We start from the raw sequence: 23,227 nt of genomic DNA, 5'->3' as shown, positions 1-23,227 counted from the left end.
CCAATGTTAATTTCAATAATTGATTGGTCAATTGGAGCATTTATTGTTGGTTTACCATCGAAGTTGTTCAAGAATAAGATCTGCACTGAAAATAAATCGCCACTTGCCAAGATTTAACATTTTAATTCTAGAAATGTCCCTAGTTTCAATTTAGAACCTTTATTTAACCAGATAAGAAACCCATTGAGATCAAGATCTCTTTCACAAGGGTGACCTGGCTAACAGGTCAACAGCGCATGTCACAGAGCAGTTTCAAAAAAGTAATACGTTAAGACAGTGGTTCTCAAATGGTGGTACGCGTATCCCTGGGGCGGCATAGCTCGGTTGGTAGAGTGGCCGTTTCAGCAATGTGAGGGTTGCAGATTCGATTCCCGCTTGTGCCATCCTAGTTACTGCCGTTGTGTCCTTGGGCAAGACACTTTACCCACTTGCTCCCAGTGCCACCCACACTGGTTTAAATGTAACTTAGATATTGGGTGTCACTATGTAAAGCGCTTTGAGTCACTTGAGAAAAGCGGTATATAAATATAATTCACTTAACTTGAAGGTATGCCAAGGGGTACGTGAGATTTTTTTTAAATATTCTAAAAATAGCAACAATTCAAAAATCCTTTTAAAAAAATAAATAAATAATTATAGAATAATCACGGAAAAAAGGTTGAAAACCACTGTGTTAAGACATACATTTTAAAATACATAAGAGATCTGTAAAACAATAAAGATTTACACCTTTTAAAAATAAACCTCTCTCGTTGTCTGTCCCTCAGGATAGAAGGGAAGGCTCCAAATGGAAGTAGTTCAGTGAGTTTCAGTTTTGTGTGCGACGCATTCCATGCCATAAGGGCAGAAATTCCAAAAGCTCTTTTGCCAAATTCAGTCCCTACATGGGGAACAGTTAAAACATGCAAATTGTTAGAGCGTAATGCATAAGAGCTGCTTTTTCTTTGTCACAAAGTACACAAGTATGGAAGCATTCAACCTAAAAGAGCCTTATAAATGATAGTCAGCCATTGTGTGTATCTGCCTGCACTCAATGAAGATAAGTCTGACTGCATTTTACGGTTGACAGTGGTGGGTGAGACTACAACAGCCATATTTGCCAACCCTACCGGATTTTCCGGCAGACTCCCAAAATTCAGCGCCTCTCCCGAAAACCTCCCGGGACAAATTTTCCCCCGAAATTCAAGTGGAACTGGAGGCCACGCCCCCTCCAGCTCCATGCGAACCTGAGTGAGGACAGCCTGTTTTCATGTCCGCTTTCCCACAATATGAACAGCGTGTCTGCCCAATGACGTTATAACTGTAGAATGATTGAGAGTGAGTTCTTGGTTTCTTATGTGGGTTTATTGTTAGGCAGTTTCATTAACGACCTCCCAGCGCGGTAACAACACACAACAGCAGTCACTTTTTCGTCTACCGTAAAGCAGGTCGTCTGCCGTAAACAGCAATGTTGTGACATTCTTAAACAGGACAATACTGCCATCTACTGTACATGCATATGTGACAATAACATCTACGGATTTGAGAGAGTGCAGTGCACAACTGCACAGACAACTCTGAGACGCAGATGGAAGATTCCAGACTCTAGTGCATTTGATGAAAGCACTTTTGTGCGTGCCACACAGCAATGCATCTTCAGAGAGGGTGTGCAGCATGGTTAGAAAAATAGTGACCGATAATAGGACAAGGATGGACAATTCAACACTTAACTCAACAATGAGTAGATGAGTGTTGTGTGCATATGTGTAAATAAATGAACACTGAAATTCAACTATTTCTTTTATATATATATAAATATATATATTATAGTAAAATAAATATATGTATATGTATAGCTAGAATTCACTGAAAGTCTTGATGAATTCTAGCTGTAAATATACTCCTCCCCTCTTAATCACCCCCACCTCCCGAATGGTCTCAAGGTTGGCAAGTATGACGACAGCCAGTAGCAAATCTTAGTGCTGAGTGAAAAACATTGTCCAAGGACTGGAGGCATTTAGATGATTTGAGAGGTAGATGATAGATGATGATTTACTTATTTTTAGTCATCGACCGATCTTAATTTTAGCATGAATATTTAAATTGAGGTAACATTGTACTTTTATTCTTACTCTCACTAATACCTTTTTAATACAGTTTTTTTGGTCGGACCAGTTGTCATTTTTTAGAAAGAGTCCCAAGTCTGAGTATGAACTGATGAAACCTGCTCGGATTGAAGGCAAAATGTCTTCTAAATCAATCCGAACATTTCACTGCCCTGAGAATACCACGACCTGGATGAATGAGAATATTCACAGGCATTTACTGTTGAGGTCTTCTTATCTCTAATTCATCATGTCATTGATACAATCTCCCACACAAAGTCACATCTGTAGTTTGTTTTACAGTTTGGCATGAATTCTACAGAGACATTGCTACCCGAATGGCCGTGTTCTTCCAGGTCACACTTTCAAAACACTGTTAGTGATGCTGGTAACCCACGTGATCTGCTTACTATAAAACTACAGGATTTGTCCATGTTTGCAGTGTTGCCACAGTAACATTAGGATTTCATCTTGGTTTTAGTCAGTGCCAGCAAAATGCCTCTTCCCCGTGAGTCGCAGTAGTATCTGAGTGTTTTAGGCGGAACTGCTCAGCTGACAGGCCAAATAAACAGATTCAGCTTGAACATTTTCTTTCCCTTCACACTTTAATCTGCTGTGTGCTCAACTGGAAGGCCAAACACCTTTCCCCCCCCAGAGTCAAAAGCTTTTTTTTTTTTTACTTCTCCCCCTGCAGAGCAAAGCAATACGAGACGTCATTTCAGACGCAGGTTCCTGACTCCCCGTACAAGGCCAAGTAAGTGCTTGCCTTTTTCCTCCTTGCACGTTTATTTTTTTACTCCAATATTAGGAAACCGGTGATGTAGTACCTCCTGTCTGTGATTATTTTCAGAATTGATTCAAATTATTATTATAATTTTTTTTTTTTTTTTTTTTTTTTTCAAATTTAGTCTGAGTGCACATATCAGATCACCATTAGGAAATGTTATCACCTTTTCCAAACATGTTTTTGTTTAGATTTTTTTCAGTTTCTAATTTGAGAAATTGAGTTAATAGAATATTTTTAGTTTAAAATTATATATTTGATTTATTTGGGGGTTTGAAATGTAAAATATAATTCAAGGGAGACTATCTGAGTCGAGGATGTCATTTGAGACACTTGTGATTAAGGGCTGTATAAATAAACTTTGATTGATTGATGCACTTTTTAATTATATTTTGCCCGTCTTCCACAATCCTTTTGTGAAGCATGAACACACATTCTCTTCTGTGTGTTCTAAATAGTGGAAACACTGCTAGCAAGAGGCAACTAACAATGCACGAAATGGGGAGTCAATTATTCTGCCAACAAAGCTCTCTAAATATTTTAAAAACCTCAACGCTCCATTTCAAGCCGTGACCTGCATATCAACCGAGCTTTAGTGACGTTGTTATTGTAGTACAGGGGTCGGCAACCAGCGGCTCCAGAGCCGCATGCGGCTCTTTGATCACTCTGATGTGATTCAGCTTTATACTTGCCGACCCCCCCGATTTTTCCAGGAGGTTTATGATTTCAGTGCCTTTCCCAGAAATCTCTCGGTGTAAACATTCTCTGATTTCCACCCGGACAACAATATTGAGAGGGTGCCGTGATGGCAATGCCTTTTAACGTCCCCTAAAACATGTCCTCGCGCCCGCTTTTACACAGTTCTGCCTGCGTGCCGGCCTGTCACACACAGTATGCGGCCTCTGCTAGCACATGTAAGTGACTGCAAGGCATACTTGGTCAACAGCTATACAGGTTACACTGAGGGTTGTGATATAAACAACTTTAACACTCTTACTAATATGCGCCACACTGTGAACCCACACCAAACAAGAATGACAAACACATTTTGGGAGAACATGCGCACTGTAACACAACATAAACACAACAGAAGAAATACCCAGAATCCCATGCATCCCTAACATGGCGGGCTACGTTACCACCAAACTCCGTTTCCCCCTACCCCGCCCACCTCAACTGACGCACGGTGGTTTGGTGGTAGCGGGGGTGTATAATGTAGCCCGGAAGAGTTAGGGATGCATGGGATTCTGGGTATTTGCTCTGTTGTGTTTATGTTGTGTTACGGTGCGGATGTTATCCCGAAATGTGTCTGTCATTCTTGTTTGGTGTGGGTTCACAGTGTGGCGCATATTAGTAAGAGTCTTAAATATGTTTATCACAACTCTGTGTGACCTGTATGGCTGTTGAACAAGTATGCCTTGCAGTCACTTACTGTCTGCAGAAGCCACATACAACATATGACTGGGCTGGCAAGTTGTGTGTACAGGTTGTAGAGTGTGTTAAAGGCAGTGCCATCATAGCACGCCCTGGTTATTGTAGTCCGGGTGAATATCAGCAGACTTTCGAGAGAATAGTTGCTCTGATATTTGGGAGTCTCTTGGAAAAATAGGGAGGGTTGACAAGTGTGATGCTGTCAAGTGGCATTCATATAAAACTCGCGGGCAGCACTAATATTACATTTTCATATTAAGTTGTGGGCCCCTTGTCTGAGACCCTTGGATTATACATAGCACAAAGCAAAAAAAAAACTGTATGCAGTATTATTCCATTATAAATTTCAAAAGAGTTTTGTGGCTCCCATTATTTTCTTTATTTTGTGAAACGGCTCAAAATGGCTTTTTTTGAGTGGTAAAGGTTGCCAACCCCTGTTGTAGTAGGTCACACCGACTTGTCTGCCATAGTGACACAGTGCCTTGCTCCTTACTCACGATACAATGCGATAGGACACAAATCTGTACTGACTCTTTCAGCCCTGGTCTGCTCAGACGTTTTACCCACTCATCTTCCATAACCAGTAACTCATCCTCTGTATATTCAGGCTCAAAAAGACACGTTTCTAAAATCCTCAAGTTTTCTAAAGTACTTCTATATGATAACATTTTAAGGTCTGCCATGATTGGTGGTAGCAAACACAGAACATGTTTTAAATGCTCTGTGAAATAAAAGCGCCCAGGAAAGAAGTCTCATTAATGTCTGAAATGACCAAAATACTGTAAATAAATAAATGATAAATGGGTTGTACTTGTATAGCGCTTTTCTACCTTCAAGGTACTCAAAGCGCTTTGACACTACTTCCACATTTACCCATTCACACACACATTCACACACTGATGGAGGGAACTGCCATGCAAGGCGCCAACCAGCACCCATCAGGAGCAAGGGTGAAGTGTCTTGCTCAGGACACAACGGACGTGACGAGGTTGGTACTAGGTGGGATTTGAACCAGGGACCCTCGGGGTGCGCACGGCCACTCTTCCACTGCGCCACGCCGTCCCTATACTAAATGTTTTTCTGATTGAGCCTGTTACTACACTATAAGACAATGTGTGACATATGGTGCACAACACTGCAGCAACAGAACCAATGTTTTAATAGCGGGAAGGATGGAACTGCTTAGTCACCGTTATGGTAAACAGGATGTTCAGTACGGCCGGTTTTTACTTGGGCGTGTTTCACACCAACAGCTGAGTAAAACAGCTTACCACCATTTTAAAGCGCATGCAGAGGTGGATGAAGCTGCCGGGTGTTGACCATTCATGATATTTTAATTTTATCAATAATTGATTGGCCAATTGGAGCATTTACAGTTTGTGTACCATCAAAGTTGTTCAGGAATAAGATCTGCACTGCAAATAAATTGCCACTTGCCAACATTTAACATTGTAATTCTAGTTTTAATTTACTTATTTTTAGTCATTGGCTAATCTTAATTTTAGCATAATGATTTAAACTGAGGTAGCATTGTACTTTTATTCTTACTGTCAATAATAACTCGAATATAGTTTTTTGGTAGGACCAGTTGTCATTTTTCAGAAAGAGTCCAAGTTTGTAACATACTTAAAGCAGGTACATGAAATATTGTTGAAGGCTTTATGAGAAGAATTACTACAATGCCCATTACCTGCATTGTGATCCTACTGACTGGAAGCTTCTTGCTAGCAGTTTTCCACTATTAAAAATGTGCAGAAAAAAGAAAGATGCATCTTCTTGGATTGTGGCTGATGAAAAAAATTCCCCCAAATGAGTTCAGTTCCCCTCTAAGGTCAAGATAAATGGTATTTTTCTGTAAAATGAAAACATGCATTGCCATCTATTCAATGGTAAGTCATTGTAAAGAGAAAGTCCTCCAGATTAATGAAGCCACTTGTACAAGTAGTGTAATCACTGGTTGGAGAACCTCGTCTTCTATAACGTGGTGGCCCTCTTTCATCAATTGTTGAATTGCAGCAATTCCAACATTCCCCTAATTTGCTGCATTAATTCTGCCAACGTTATTAGGAAATCAGGATAAAATGATAAACGCTTTTATTTTGCACTGTTTGTTCAGATGTTTTTGTCTTTGGCTACGTTACATTCAGGTTGCAGCGCCTAGTGAAGGACCTTCTGAAGCAGTTGCAGGGCCAAGACAATGGCCAGTGGGCCAATAACAAAGTGTCTGGTCTTGACCGAACCTTAGGGGAGATTTCTCGCATCTTGGAGAAACAGGTAGAGTCAGCAGTCTCATTGTATTATATCCATATTTCTTTCCTATAATGCATGTATTTCTATTTTACTTTTACTGCTGCACATCCTCTGCTGGCCTTTAGCAATTGCCCCACTCTTCTAGCTGGTCTGCAGCCAGACGCTCGGCATGTCTCCTCGGCTATTAGTTGTGTTTGGTTTGGTCTCCCTCTGTCTCACCCTGCTAAGTATCACTTACTCTTCAGCCACTTGCCTTTGGTTATTGGCTAATGAAGACCATGTTAACCGTGTTTTGTTTGTGCACATGGTACCAATAGAGGGGCTTCCTGGCACGAGAGCGAGCATTGTCCCGGTCTTGCTTGGTGTGTACCACGCCGACGCCACTTGTTTAGACAATGGTCAGTTGACATTTTGTTATACGTGTCTGCGAGACCCTGGATTGATAGTAGTTAATTTTCTCCAAGTCTTATTGAATTCCCAATGCAGGATTTTAGACTACCACGATTTATCCCGTGGTAGATTTTCAATTCACATTTAACAAAGTTGTTAGATTAAGTCAGTGTTTTTCAACATTTTTTGAGCCAAGGCACATTGTTTGCATTAAAAAAATCCAGAGGCACACGTACCAGCAGAAATCGTTAGAAAACGAAACTCAGTGTAAAGTGAAAAGTTGTTGTCACAATTGTTGGATATGACTTTAAAGCATAACCAAGCATGCATGACTATAGCTCTTGTCTCAAAGTAGGTGTACTGTCACCACCTGTCACATCACACTCTGACTTATTTTCACTCTTTTGCTGTTTTCCTGTGTGTAGTGTTTTACTTCTTGTCTTGCGCTCCTATTTTGGTGGCTTTTTCTTTTGTTTTGGTATTTTCCTGTAGCAGTTTCATGTCTTCCTTTTGAGCGATATTTCCCGCATCTATTTTGTTTTAGCAATCAACACTATTTCAGTTGTTTGTATCCTTCTTTGTGGGGACATTGTTGATTGTCATGTCATGTTCGGATGTACATTGTCTTTGCTCCACAGTAAGTCTTTGCTGTCGTCCAGCATTCTGTTTTTGTTTACTTTATAGCCAGTTCAGTTTTAGTTTCGTTCTACATAGGCTTCCCTAACCTTCAATGCTTTTTGTCCGGGGCGCTTACCTTTTGTTTATTTTAGGTTAAATATGAGACACCTTTTTACCTGCACACTGCCTCCCGCTGTTTACGACATCTACAAAGCAATTAGCTACTGGCTGCCACCTACTGATATGGAAGAGTATTACACGGTTACTCTGCCAAGCCCTAGACCAGGGGTGTCAAACTCATTTAAGACCACGGGCCACATGGAGAAAAATCTACCGGACTGGTAAAATCACAGCAAGATAACTTAAAAATAAAGACAACTTCAGATTTTTGTCTTTATTTAAATATAGAACAAGCACATTTTGAAAATGTACGTATATTGTTGTTGGGTTTGTTTGTTTTTTACAATTAACTGTTGCGGTTAATAGTATATATATACTTTATTTGTTATTATTTTTATTTTCTGAATATAATTATGTGATATTGGTGTTAATTTTTAATCTATCAAGATAACAAAAATAATATAAAAATTAAATTAGCGCACTAACATTTGGTTCATTCATTCTTTTTACATATGTAGCATTTTCTGCAAGGATACAAAGAATTGCTATTGCGACATCTAGTGGACACATTTAGAACAGCAGTTTCTTTCATTCAAAAAAGTGTATTTTTATACTTAGCAAACTCATTCCAGGGGCCTGATAAAATCTGTTTGCGGGCCTGATCCAGCCCTCAGGCCGTATGTTTGACACCCCTGCTCTAGACAGCACCGACACTCAACAACAAAACAGAATTTGCAGACTATAATGACTGGTTTGCAAAAAATATTTTTAACCCAAATAGGTGAAATTAGATCATCTCCCACGGCACACCAGACTGTGTCTCACGGCAGACTTGAGTGCCGCGGCACAGTGGTTGAAAAACACTGGATTAAGCCATGTTTTCTATTATACTGTAAATTGTGTTACATCATATTATAAGAGAGACACTATGTAATTTGCTAATTATTAAAGTGCACTTTTTGACGACACCTGCCATTGTAATCCATATTATTTTTCAATACTGCTTTTTATTTCATTTTAGGTGATGAATTAGTTAGTCTAGCCCAGGGGAGTGGAGCTGCTTTTCACTGAGGGCCACATCGCAGTTGTGGCTGGCCTCAGAGGGCCGTTGTAACCGTGAATAATTTATGGTTATAAATGTATGAGGATTCACCTCAAGTTAATATTATACAATTGCCTATGCATTTGATTATATATATATTTTGTTAAATCTTTAGATTTTAGGTCTCAGTCGCTACAGTTTTACTGTAAAATTGATAGTGTTTTTCCAGCATATTACTGTAAATGGAAAGGGTACTATAGTTTTTGTACGACAAAATCCTAGCAACCTGTATATTCCACAGTATTTTTAATTTTACAGTGTACAGATGGATGGAAAACTTGCTTTGAAATCATAAGTCAAGCACATATTTTTCCTTATTATTTTTATTTTAACAAAAAGTTTGAAATTTATGATAGTATTATATTTGTTGCATTATTATATAATGTTACATTTTTAAAAAGATGCAATTGCATGCAATACGTGTATTTTTTGTGTTGAAATGGAAGTAATTAATACATTTTGTAAAGTACTTCATATCATATCCAGGTGTTTGCGGGCCAGATCTGGCATCGGGCCTTGAGTTTAACACCTTTGGCTTAGACAATTATCAGTCAACAAACACCATCAAAAAGCCATGTATGTGGATAGCTCTGTGGTAGTGCTTTTTACCACTGCTACCATCAATATTTACAATGGAAACTAGATACAATAAAAAAAAAAAGGACTAGAAACATTTACCGTATTTTTTGGATTATAAATCCCTCCGGAGTATAGATCGCACCTACCGAAAATGCACAATAAAGAAGGAAAAAAACATAAGTCGCACTGGAGTATAGGTCGCATTTTTGGGGGAAATTTATTTGATAAAACCTAACACCAATAATAGATATTTGAAAGGCAATTTAAAATAAATAAAGAATAGTGAACAACAGGCTGAATACGTGTACGTTCTATGAGGCATAAATAACCAACTGAGAAGGTGCCTGGTATGTTAACCTAACATATTATGGTAAGAGTCATTCAAATAACTATAACATATAGTACAGGGGTGTCCAGGGTGTGGCCCGGGGGCCATTTGCGGCCAGCAGCTAATTGCCTACGGGCCCGCCACACATTCTGAAAATGATATTGAAAAAAAATTTAAAAAATTTTTAAAAAAGTGGAATGATGTGAAATCTAACGAGAAAAAGTTGCAATGCTGACCCAAAGCTGCCTTGCAGGCTGTTTTTTTTTTCTTTTGTCTTCATTTTTCTGTTTTTGCCATTGCTCCAAAAAAAAAAGACCAAAAAAATCAATGCTATAAGGCTCCAATTACTTCAAAAATGTCACTTTAAAACGTTTTATGTGGAAAAAATATTGCATATAATGTGTGGTTGCCCACATAAAAACATCAAAGTTTTCTTTAAAACAAACAAAATAGTTCAAACGTAAAATTGACAGACATATTTGAAGTTGATCTCGTAACAAGCGTTGAAAGTAAAAAAAATAAATAAATAAAAATGTATCACTTTATGAGTGCGGCACCTTTTGGATCCCAATTAAATTTAATTGGATTTTATTTATCTTTGCACTGTGATTTCTCAAAATTAATAATGAATTAAAATCAATATTGCCCTGCGTTATTGATCTTTTATCGCTCTAATTACTAAAAACTGCATATTTCAGTTTTACTATAAAAAAACAAGTTGTCTTTGACGAAAAAAGGCTTTTTTTTTTTTAATACTTCATATCAACCTGAAGTTTTATTAGCAGTAATGACTGAGACCCTTTATGGTCCCCGGGAGCCCCAAAGGTAAAAAACGACAACAAAATCTATATCTTATGTTATGGTTTGAAAATGAAAAATATCAAAATGGCCGCCGCATGCTTTAATTTTTCCATGTACGGCCCTCAGTGGAAAAAGTTTGGACACCCCCTATATGGAACATGCTATATGTTTACCAAACAATCTGTCACTCCTGATTGCTAAATCCCATGAAATCTTATACGTCTAGTCTCTTACGTGAATGAGCTAAATAATATTATTTGATATTTTACGGTAACGTGTTAATAATTTCACACATAAGTCGCTCCTGAGTACAAATCGCACCCATGGCCAAACTATGAAAAAAACTGCAAGTTATAGTTTGAGAAAAATTTGGTTCAAATGTAGCCCCTGTTGTAGCATGTAATTCCCCACAGTTATATCAAACACTTATGGCAACTGAGGTGTCACACTAATGACTAATACAGTGCTATGCAATAAAAATAAATAAACTAAACATTTGGGTAATATTTGTAATCTACAGGTACGTAAACATATAACTGTGTTTTCCTCAATAGTTTTTTTGAAACCTGTACATATATATAAGTGTAAAACCCACATTCATCCAAGCAGCAATAAGACATTAAAACCTGCCACCTTGTTTATGATGCAGAGAATATACAGCCCACTTCCTGTAATGAGGCATAAATTTCCTGCCAAGTTGTGGTTTATGGCATCATAGCACCCCACTGTGTGTCAGTGGGCGGGGCAATAGTGAGATGATGAAGTCCCATCAGTGACAACGGTGGTGAGAGAGGAGGAGTCCAGTCAGATGTCACTACAGGAGGAACCCTCCTTCCAGCTCCACCCACTCTCAGCAGGAGGTCAGAGGTCATATATGCTCCATTCACCAGTAGTGTTGCGGTAACAAGGCCAATCAAGGAAGAGTGAGGTTCTTGGACTTTGTCTTGCACTTGGGTTTAAAAGTTCATTTGGTCAAGTTCTGCCTCACCATCTCCAAACAGAGCAATTGGGAAACATGATTGGCAAACGAGGCAGTCCGGAGAACACTTTTCTCTCTAATCCCAAAGTCAAATAAATAGAGTCTCCGTCAGCATGGCTGTCTGGCCCCTGAGTCACTTCACGTCGCCAGCGTTTAGATTATTTGACCTAACAAGCATCTCTCATGTCACTGACTCACCTAGAGATTTGTTTTTCTCCCCCGTATCTGATTCAGTCTCCACTTTCTCTGCTAATTCCTTAGACAACACCCGACACTCCCCTGTTTGAGACCCGCCTCTTTCACCCCCCCCCCCCTGCTCGGCAGGTTACGCCTCATCTCCATCTGACCCCAGCCTGTTTCTCCCTCTGTGGCCCCTAATGCTTTATTTTCTGTCAAACCCGATTATTGCGATGCTCTGGGATTGAGAAGCACAATTGTTCAACGTGCTGCTGCACACACACTTGCCGTATCATAATGTCTTCATATAAAGTCTGGAACAGTTCACCATGAAAGAAAATGTCAAGAATACAGGAAATGTGGACTCTGGTTACATTTTCATTGCCACCTGTGAGAGCCTTTTTGTGCTGAGTAAGCCTGTGAGATAGGTTTTTAGTAAGGGCAGATGACATCACAAATGATTATATTTCTACACAAAAGTTTGGACACCGTCTCATTTCAATGTGTTTTCTTTATTTTCATGACTATTTACATTGTAGATTGTCACATCAAAACTATGACTCCTGTGAAGTGGAAAACCATTTTAGGTGAACCTTTTGAAGCTCATGGAGAGAATGGCAAGAGTGTGCAAAGCAGTAATCAGTTCGATACTTTAGTCTTTATTTGAAGGGACATTGCATAGAAACATTAAGCTCAAAGACAGATATGTTCTGTACCAGATTGTAGCTAAATAGCTCATTTCCATCTGCAGTCCCTGGCTACCTAAACGAAAGGGATACAAAAATCATGCAATAAAATTATGACAATAAAATCATAATTGAGAAAATAAAATCAAATTAAGAAAAGTCAAATTAAGAAAAGTCATAAAATGCCCTTTCATGGACACATACTTAAAATACAATACAACCACACCTGGTTGTATTGTATATTAAGTATGTGTCCATGCAGTGGACAGGTACCGACAGGCCAAGCGGTGTGCAGCTTCAGCGGTCGCTGAGGCAAAAACTCGGACATGGGAGGAGTTCGGGGAAGCCATGGAAAACGACTTCCGGACGCCTTCGAAGCGATTCTGGACCACCGTCCGCCGCCTCAAGAAGGGGAAGCAATGCACTATCAACACCGTGTATGGTGCGGATGGTGTTCTGCTGACCTCAACTGCGGATGTTGTGGATAGGTGGAAGGAATACTTCGAAGACCTCCTCAATCCCACCAACACGTCTTCCTATGAGGAATCAGTGCCTGGGGAATCTGTGGTGGACTCTCCTATTTCTGGGGCTGAGGTAGTTAAAAAGCTCCGCCCGGAGTTCCTTAAGGCTCTGGATGCTGTGGGGCTGTCTTGGTTGAAAAGACTCTGCAGCATCGCGTGAACATCGGGGGCGGTACCTCTGGATTGGCAGACTGGGGTGGTGGTTCCTCTCTTTAAGAAGGGGGACCGGAGGGTGTGTTCCAACTATCGTGGGATCACACTCCTCAGCCTTCCCTGTAAGGTTTATCCAGGTGTACTGGAGAGGAGGCTACGCCGGATAGTCGAACCTCGGATTCAGGAGGAACAGTGTGGTTTTCGTCCTGGTCGTGGAACTGTGGACCAGCTCTATACCCTCGGCAGGGTTCTTGAGGGTGCATGGGAGTTTGGCCAACCAGTCTACATGTGCTTTGTGGACTTGGAGAAGGCATTCGACCGTGTCCCCCGGGAAGTCCTGTGGGGAGTGCTCAGAGAGTATGGGGTATCGGACTGTGTTATTGTGGCGGTCCGCTCCCTGTACGATCAGTGCCAGAGCTTGGTCCGCATTGCCGGCAGTAAGTCGAACACATTTCCAGTGAGGGTTGGACTCCGCCAAGGCTGTCCTTTGTCACCGATTCTGTTCATAACTTTTATGGACAGAATTTCTAGGCGCAGTCAAGGCGTTGAGGGATTCCGGTTTGGTGACCGCAGGATTAGGTCTCTGCTTTTTGCAGATGATGTGGTCCTGATGGCTTCATCTGACCGGGATCTTCAGCTCTCAATGGATCGGTTTGCAGCCGAGTGTGAAGCGACCGGAATGAGAATCAGCACCTCCAAGTCCGAGTCCATGGTTCTCGCCCGGAAAAGGGTGGAGTGCCATCTCCGGGTTGGGGAGGAGCCCCTGCCCCAAGTGGAGGAGTTCAAGTACCTAGGAGTCTTGTTCACGAGTGGGGGAAGAGTGGATCGTGAGATCGACAGGCGGATCTGTGCGGCGTCTTCAGTAATGCGGACGTTGTACCGATCCGTTGTGGTGAAGAAGGAGCTGAGCCGGAAGGCAAAGCTCTCAATTTACCGCTCGATCTACGTTCCCATCCTCACCTATGGTCATGAGCTTTGGGTCATTACCGAAAGGATAAGATCACGGGTACAAGCGGCCGAAATGAGTTTCCTCCGCCGTGTGGCGGGGCTCTCCCTTAGAGATAGGGTGAGAAGCTCTGCCATCCGGGAGGAGCTCAAAGTAAAGCCGCTGCTCCTCCACATCGAGAGGAGCCAGATGAGGTGGTTCGGGCATCTGGTCAGGATGCCACCCGAACGCCTCCCTAGGGAGGTGTTTAGGGCACGTCCAACCGGTAGGAGGCCACGGGGAAGACCCAGGACACGTTGGGAAGACTATGTCTCTCGGGCGGCCTGGGAACGCCTCGGGATCCCCCGGGAAGAGCTAGACGAAGTGGCTGGGGAAAGGGAAGTCTGGGTTTCCCTGCTTAGGCTGTTGCCCCCGCGACCCGACCTCGGATAAGCGGAAGAAGATGGATGGATGGATGGACAACCACACCTCAGTTACATCATCACACAAAGACAATACATGCTCTTGTTCACATCTGTCTTCATTTGTAAAAACAACCATGATTTTAACACACACACCTCACAATTTACCACAAAAATGTTGTCATGGATAATTATAATACACATTAAGTTGATCTGTCAAACATAGTGGCCACCTTAGTGACCATGTGTGCAGCTTTGATTGCTCCAAAGCCACTTTTTAACTTCAATTGTGAATGAAGAGTAATCTGTTAGACCTTTCATCTTTGTTGTGAGGTCGTTCCATTCCTTTATGGCTTTATATGAAAAGGCTGATTGTGCAAATGATGTTTTACATCTGGGTTTGCTACACTGTCCCCTGGTGGAGGCTCGTGTGTTTCTAGTTGTCACAGCAGATGTAAACTGGACAAAGTGCTTAAGTGGCACTGGTGCAGTGTTATTTAGGATTCGATGCGCAATTCGTATTGATGCTAATCTTTGAATGTTAGCTAAGTTTAACAATCTATATTTTTGGAGAACTAAACAGTGATGGTGATGTAGTGGTTTTCGGTCAAAGATTTTGAGCGATTGTTTGTGCAAAGTTTCCAATGGCCTCAGTGTCATTTTGCTTGCCTGCGACCAACATGTTATACAATAATAAAAACGAGACATAATAATCAGAGCAAAGGGTGGCTATTTTGAAGGAACTAGAATGTAAAACGTGTTTTCAGTTATTTCACAATTTTTTGTTAAGTACATAACTCCGCATGTGTTCATTCATAGTTTTGATGTGACTATCTACAATGTAAATAGTCATGAAAATAAAGAAATCACGTTGAATGAGAAGGTGTCCAAAATGTTGGCCTGTACATACAATCATATGTGCTGAAAATAATGTGTGTTTTTGTAAAGATGCACACCAGTACTACTAAAAAACATGCTCCTTTTTACAAGGTTAAATAACTGTTTCAAGTGTCTTAAATGAAGGATTTTTCACACTTTGATATTGCATTGCTAATACCAGCATTAAGCATAATCCAAGACATAGCTAACATTTGATTTCCTCATGTTCTAGTAGTGTTTTACCAGGGAAACAAATTTATCTGAATGTGCTGCATTTGTTCTTACGTGCTAATGTTGTGTTTGGCTAAAAGAGTTAAGCTAAAGTGGATGTCGATAAAGTTCCCATAGCCGTCGTTTTTTTTGGAGTTGATTGTAAAAAGTAATGCACTTTTATTTTCTCTCACTTGCTTCACTTAAAAACAAAACAATTTACATAACCAGTTAATTGAGCTTTAAACCACAGTTTTCCCTCATTGGGTGTTAGTTTGCTGATCTATTCCAGTTTTTCCATTTTCATTCCTTCACAATACAAAATAGGCGTGGGTGTGAAAATGTTTAAAGATCTTAAGGCAGGGGTCGGCAACCCAAAACGTTGAAGGAGCCACATTGGACCAAAAATACAAAACACAAATCTGTCTGGAGCCACAAAAAATGAAAAGCTGTATATAAGTCTTATAATGAAGACAACACATGATGTAAATGTTTATATTAGCCTACTATCAAAATGACTATGTGTCACACACTGAAGAAAATCTTCGTTGACAGAAATGTTAATATGTAATATGTATTCTACTCATTTTTACAACATTAGAAACCATTAGGAAATCAAAGGCTACTTTGACGGTGAGATAACTCCTGGAAATGACATAGATGGTGTAGATGTGTGTGTCCATGTTAAAGGAAATGGCAGGCTGTCTTCTTTTAATAGACTTATTACAATCTTTGGCAAGCTAGGTAATGTTTGCTGTGGTCTGGAACAACATGGCACACAAACAACTATCAGAAATGCACCCAATAACGTCAACAAAGCGCACCTTTGTGCATTCAAGCACAGTATAAAACTTTTGATGGACAAAATGAGACAAAGGAGTGGAAGATTTTACAAGTAAACAAAGTGTTGCGTCACAGTCCACACTACGGCGAGTTCAAGAACCGACGTAATTAGTAGGAGGAAAGGATGTTCACCAAATAGTGTCGTCAGTGAAGCATACACACAAATATATTAAACATTGGGAAGGTTTGAGTCCTATTTGTGCTCAAACAAACAAAAAAAGTATTTCCCTTATCAATCCTTTTTTTAAAATGCTCCAGGGAGTCACTCAGGTGGCACTAAAGAGCCGCAGCCCCCGTTTTAATGGCTGTACAGTTCTTAATGGCAGCTTTGAATTTTTTTTTTTTCATGTGACTCCACTCCTGGTGTATTGTAAACACTACGAAGACACGTGTTTGCTGTAAATATTTACTCGTGTGTGGATTCTAGGTTTAAAGAGCTGTGTGTGACCATCTATTTTACTTCTGTCACCCACTCCAGTGATTTCAAACGCGATCGAGTGTGAATCCAGTACTCTGTGAACTTGATCACTGGCTGGTCCATCTGGGTCAGACTGGATGGTGGAGGGTCTTCCCTCCTCTTGATGTAATTAAAGTGTCTGGTGGGAGGAGTGTGCACGGTGCAATCTGGCTGCTCTGCGGACGCTGCAGTGGAGCAGCAGTGAGCAGCAGCTGCTGCAGTCTTCCCATCAGCTGCTGTAACAATAGTTGACCCTGCACGATAATTGAATAAGATTCTCCTTTTTGTATTATTCAGAAGCCATCCTCCTAACTGGGGTCGTAATGATTGGCCTTTGCCGGCCGTGCTGCCAAAGAATGATTCATTAGCTTCTCATTTTTCACTGGTATTCATTTTGGGGGGGAGAATGTGAATAAATCAAAAGGAACCTTCATTTTAGAAGTTGAAGGATTTGAAATTGTTACTTAGCATGTCAGAAAAGTATGTTCAAACTGACAGATACTTACTTGCACGGCTACAAGATTAGTGCGCTAGGTACTATACCGGTACTAGTATAGTATCACCGTACTAATGGATCAAAAACGGTACTGTACTCTTTGAAAAGTACCGGTTCGCCATATTTCTTTTTTTTACAGGCATGAGTCACGAGTTGACATTGCTGGTTTTATGAGCAGAGGAGCATGTTCGGCAGCGCACAATCACGGACAGAATAAAACAGAGACATTTTGGCTTAAAAACTAACAAAACGCCCTTAGGAAGAGGTGTTTTAAAACGTGGCTAGCCAGCTAGCAGCTAATATTCATCTCCAATCGGCAGTGTTTTAGCTACTTCTAAATCACTAATCCTCGCCTCCATGGCGGCAAATAAAGTAAGTTTCTTACAAGTTCTATTATCACTGGAGGACGAGGAATAGCTAAACATGCTTCACTACACACCCTAGAAGGATAAAATAACTCACCGGCGTCACAATGTAAACAAATGCCATGGGTGGATCTACACCTGACATCCACTCTAATGATACCAAGTACAATAGCGTATCTAGTCGACACTACTATGATTACATCAATATTTTTTATCGTCACAAATTACGTTTTTCTTTTTTTATTAAAATCCCCAAAGGGACAAACGGTAGAAAATGGATGGATGGATATTATGTTGATAAACTTTGGAAATACGTCCCCGGACACATGAGGACTTTGAATATGACCAATGTATGATCCTGTAACTATTTGGTATCGGATCGATACCTAAATGTGTGGTATCAACCAAAACTGATGTAAAGTATCAAAGAAGAGAAGGATAAGTGATTATTACATTTTAACCGAAGTGTAGATAGAACATGTTAATACAGAAAATAAACATATATTAACAGAAAATGAACAAGTAGATTAATAATCAATTTTTTACAGTTTGTCCTTTATAATGTGTACAAAATAATAGGTGTATCAATGACACAATATGTTACTGCATACGTCAGCAGACTAATTGGGAGTCTTTGTTTGTTTCCTTACTACTAAGACAAGTTGTATAGTATGTTCACTATTTTATTTAAGGACTAAATTGTAATATTTTTCTATTAAAATCAAGTCAATAATGCCTTTTTTGTGGTCCCCTTTATTTAGAAAAGTATCGAAATACATTTTGGTACCGGTACCAAAATATTTGTATCAAGACACTCCTAGTGCGTGCGCTGCGAAGTCCCTCCCTTTTCCTCCGTCGTGTGTACGTGCGCGTTTGGACTGAGATGATGAATAAAAAAATATATACATTTTGTCTATTCAGCAACATCCTTTTCTAATTCTACACTGCTGCGATGAGGTGGCAACTTGTCCGGGGTGTAACCTGCCCGCGTGCATCTGGGATAGGCTCCAGCCAACCCATCCTCCACCACAACCCAGAGAGGAACATGCGGTAGAAAATGACCAGCTGGACGGATGTTTAGGCCTTTTTTGTGTGTGTGTGTGTGTGTGTGTGTGTGTGTGTATTAATACGTTCTCAATGAGAACTGTTTTCCACAGTCACCCTTTCCTTGTGAGGCTGTTATGCTAGCAAGGTGTGTTGGCACATTTCATTCAAGTTTTATGTGGAAAGTGCGGCTATTGTGAGACAGTATGACGGGTCGTTTGAACCTAATCCTTTTCAGTTCCATAAATCTGTCGTCAGAGCAGAAAAGTAACAAACCCGCACTGGTTTTGTGTGGTTTCTCCTGCAAATGGCCATGACTGGGCAGGTCCCATTTAGCTCATTAAAGACTGTTTGATAAGATGCAATGAAAGAGGTTTCTCTTTTGCCAGGGAAGGGTAAGACGGGGTGTGTTGACGGGAGGGTTAGGAGAAGGGTTAAGCCAAGCTCAGCGCCTGAATCCCAATTGATTAGGGATGGAAAATGCTGGCATGTCCTAATGAGCCACTTGACAAAACACTGTCTTTCAAACATTTCTCATTATGTGGAAGTCTACAGTGTGTTTGTCGAGGTTTTTGTGTCTGTGTCTGCTTGGTGTGCAAGGCCGGAATCAAGGAGCCAGTCGCCTCCGTGAGTGAAAGATGAAGAGCTTATCTGTAATTTGGCAAAGCGCTTCACCCTCAATGTGTTCAGGCTTGTTGGCAACTTCCCATCTGCGGAACAAAAGCGTAGTGAAGTGGCTGGATATTAGTGCTGTCATAGCACTAAGGAGTCTCCAACCTCATTAGGTGGAGGGGTGACCTTCACTGGAAAAGTAGAGGTCCTGCAGCTTCAACACAGCCTGGTTCCAATATAAGTGTTATGTGTAGACTGAGGATATCTCACCTAAATACATATACAGTAAGAAAGTGGTGGAAACCAGTTTTAATGTCCTAACCTACCGTATTTCCTTGAATTGCCGCCGGGTATATAGCATGCACCTGCCTAGAATTACTGCCGGGTCAAACTTGTTTTGCAAAATAATTAGCGCATGCTTAGCATTACCGCCGGCTCAGGATTAACACCGGGTCAAACTTGTTTCGCAAAATATTATTTTTATTAGGGCATGTCTAGAATTTACGTCAGGTCAAACTCTTTTCGCCAAATAATTAGCATATGCCTAGAATTTCCGCCGGGTCAAACTCGTCACGTCACGAGTGACACCTCACCTGTCATCATTTTCAAAATGGAGGAGGCTGATTTCAATCATTTGAAATCGCATAAAGGGAAGAAGATTAAGATTTAAGGTCCAAGCTATTGAATATGCTAAAAAGGACAGTAAGCAGCTATGTTTTATTAATATACCGTAGCTGCGTGTGTCAAATATGAGTCATTAAATGACTCCCGCCTCCTGGTGGTAGAGGGCGCTAGTGATCCTTCTTGCGACTACTCAGCTGCAGAAGAAGTGACAACAAGCAGCAAGAGTGAGCAGCGATCGTTTATTTTTTCCTCGCGCTTGCACTTTTAACATGGAGGATTACATATCTAAAATAAAACAGTTGTCTAAACTGGACTTTCAATCAAAGCAGGAGGTAATAAAGGAAGATCCCCATCGAGACAGAGAGACTTTTAAAACTGAAGAAAGATAAGGAAGACTTCTATAAACAAGTTATCGATGCTTTTGATCAGAAGGAGCTGAGCATGGACTTCATTTATAAGTAAAGGTAAGACCATAACGTTTTTTTAATTAAATGTGCTTTTCATGATGGTATCCTTACATCACACTCAAATTTATAAGCGCAAGCCTAAATTTACCGCATGCTTTTGGAAAGCGCCGGAGTGAGAAGAGGTTTTAAAATAATTAGCGCATGCTTGCCTTTACCGCATGCCTTTGGTAAACGCCGGAGTGAGAAGAGGTTTTAAAATAATTTGCGCATGCTTTCCTTTACTGCATGTCTTTGGTAAACGCCGGAGTGAGAAGAGGTTTTAAATTAATTAGCGCCCCGGCGGCAATTCAAGGAAATACGGTAATCCAAATATGTAGCATTTTGTTAAAATTCCATGTCTTCTGCACAAGTTGGGTATCGGACTGTCCGCTGTCTGTATGATCAGTGTCAGACCTTGGTCCGCATTGCCGGCAGTAAGTCGGACACGTTTCCAGTGAGGGTTGGACTCCGCCAAGGCTGTCCTTTGTCACCCATTCTGTTCAGAACTTTTATGGACAGAATTTCTAGGTGCAGTCAAGGCGTTGAGGAGATCTGGTTTGGTGGCTGCGGGATTAGGTCTCTGCTTTTTGCAGATGATGTGGTCCTGATGGCTTCATCTGGCCAGGATCTTCAACTCTCACTGGATCAGTTAGCAGCTGAGTGTGAAGCGACTGGGATGAGAATCAGCACCTCCAAGTCTGAGTCCATGGTTCTCGCCCGCAAAAGGGTGGAGTGCCACCTCCGAGTTGGGGAGGAGACCCCGCCCCAAGTGGAGGAGTTCAAGTATCTCGGAGTCTTGTTCACGAGTGAGGGAAGAGTGGATTGTATGATCGACAGCGGCGTCTTCAGTAATGCGGACACTGTATCGATCGGTTGTAGTGAAGAAGGAGTTGAGCCGGAAGGCAAAGCTCTCAATTTACCAGTCGATCTACGTTCCCATCCTCACCTACGGTCATGAGCTTTGGGTTATGACCGAAAGGACAAGATCACGGGTACAAGCAACCAAAATGTGTTTCCTCCACTGGGTGGCGGGTCTCTGCCTTAGAGATAGGGTGAGAAGCTCTGTCATCCGGGAGGAACTCAAGAGTAAAGCCGCTGCTCCTCCACATTGAGAAGAGCCAGATGAGGTGGTTCGGGCATCTGGTCAGGATGCCACCTGAACACCTCCCATGGGAGGTGTTTCGGGCGCGTCCGACCGGTAGGAGGCCACGGGGAAGACCCAGGACACATTGGGAAGACTATGTCTCCCGGCTGGCCTGGGAACGCCTCGGGATCCCCCGGGAGGAGCTGGACAAAGTGGCTGGGGAGAGGAAAGTCTGGGCTTCCCTGCTTAGGCTGCTGCCCCCGCGACCCAACCTCAGATAAGCGGAAGAAAATGGATGGATGGTCTTCTGCACTATTAGTCATTGTTTGTCACTCACTCTCTTTGACCAAGGCGTTGGTTAAGACCACCCCGGGGCTAATCAAAGCGTGTAGCCATAGACGCCATTTTTTGCCTTTAAGCCAAACTTGACTGTTGTAGTCTGGATCGCAAGAATACTTTAGGATCACTTCTTGGGATTTCAATCCCACGCCCCCTTAGAAGAAAGAGGGTTTCTCTTCCTATTAGGGTTGTACAGTATACCGGTACTAGTATAGTACCGCAATACTAATGAATGAATGTATTTCTTCCGGCAGACACATATATATAGCAACACTAAATCACTATTTGTAATTGGAAAATATGAAAAAAGCAAGAATGCTTATCCATGTCCTGCGCCTAATTTACAACCAATTTATATGTTGCTTGTATAGTCCAAGTTTCAACAGCAGATTTGATGGGCGCATGACATTTTCAGAACAAGTAGAACATATAATCTCCCTCTGAATATCAAGTCCGCCACTGCTCTGGACTCTTTTAGAGCACAGCTTGAAACTCACCTCTTTACCGCAGATGACTTTTGATTTATGTCTTCATTGTGTGTCTTAAATGTTTATTTTAGATTCCTTTGTTTGCCTCAGTCTCCGTTTCTGTTTTTTTGTTTCTCTACTCTGGCTGCGCCTCGGGCTAATATAACAGTTCGTTTGGGGGGGAGCGCATAATAAATGAAAATAACATAAGATATGATAATGGATGATAATGAATCATATTCCTTACTGTACCACCTCTAAAGAGTACTGGTCCCCGCCCCCCTTTTTTTAACGGGCATGACAGCACTTCGTCCTCACGTCGTGAAACTGCTGGTTTTACAAGCAGAGAAGCATGTTCGGCAGCGCACATGCACAGAGTACTGACAAGCAGACAGTGTGTAGACAGAAAAGGGAAAATGGACGAGTTTTGTCATAAAAACTGACAATAAACACTGAAACACTCTCAGGAAGAGGTGCTTCAAGACATGGCTAGCTAGTACTAATCCTTGCCTCCATGGCAAAAAATAGTTTCTTACAAGTAGCATTATCACTGCAGGACGAGGAATAGCTAAACATGCTTCACTACACACCGTAGGAGGATACAATAGCTCACCGCCGTCACAATGTAAACAATTGCCATGGGTGGATCTACACCTGAACTCCACTATAATGATACCAAGTACAAGAGCGCATCTAGTCGATACTACTATGATTACATTGATACATTTTATCATCACATCTTTTTTCCTGTTTAAAATTCATATTATGTTCATAAACTCAGCAAATATGTCCCTGGACACATGACAACTTTGAATATGATCAATGTATGATCCTGTAACTACTTGGTATCGGATGTGTGGTATCATCCGAAACTAATGTAAAGTATCAAACATCAGATGAATAAGTAATTATTACGTTTTAACAGAAATGTAGATAAACAATGTTCAAACAAATATTAACAGTAAATGAACAAGTAGATTAATAATAAATTTGTACAGTTTGTCCTTCTTA

At 41.1% G+C, this 23,227-nt stretch overlaps 1 protein-coding gene across 7 annotated transcripts in view; it reads left to right on the top strand.

Annotated features, from left to right (window-relative positions):
- scaper (S-phase cyclin A-associated protein in the ER) overlaps positions 1 to 23,227 on the top strand; it is a 160,703-nt gene that overhangs the window by 88,628 nt on the left and 48,848 nt on the right. For all 7 annotated transcript variants that reach the window (XM_061916973.1, XM_061916971.1, XM_061916976.1 and 4 more), the window contains 2 exons: positions 2,779 to 2,838; positions 6,447 to 6,573. In XM_061916973.1, coding sequence (XP_061772957.1) covers positions 2,779 to 2,838; positions 6,447 to 6,573 — 187 coding nt within the window. The remainder of the gene's footprint in view (positions 1 to 2,778; positions 2,839 to 6,446; positions 6,574 to 23,227) is intronic.

This window comes from Nerophis ophidion, linkage group LG12 (genome assembly GCF_033978795.1).
Source record: "Nerophis ophidion isolate RoL-2023_Sa linkage group LG12, RoL_Noph_v1.0, whole genome shotgun sequence".
Lineage (NCBI taxonomy): Eukaryota > Metazoa > Chordata > Actinopteri > Syngnathiformes > Syngnathidae > Nerophis > Nerophis ophidion.
The sequence above is the reverse complement of the archived record's forward strand: the minus strand, read 5'-3'. Positions and strand labels throughout refer to the sequence as shown.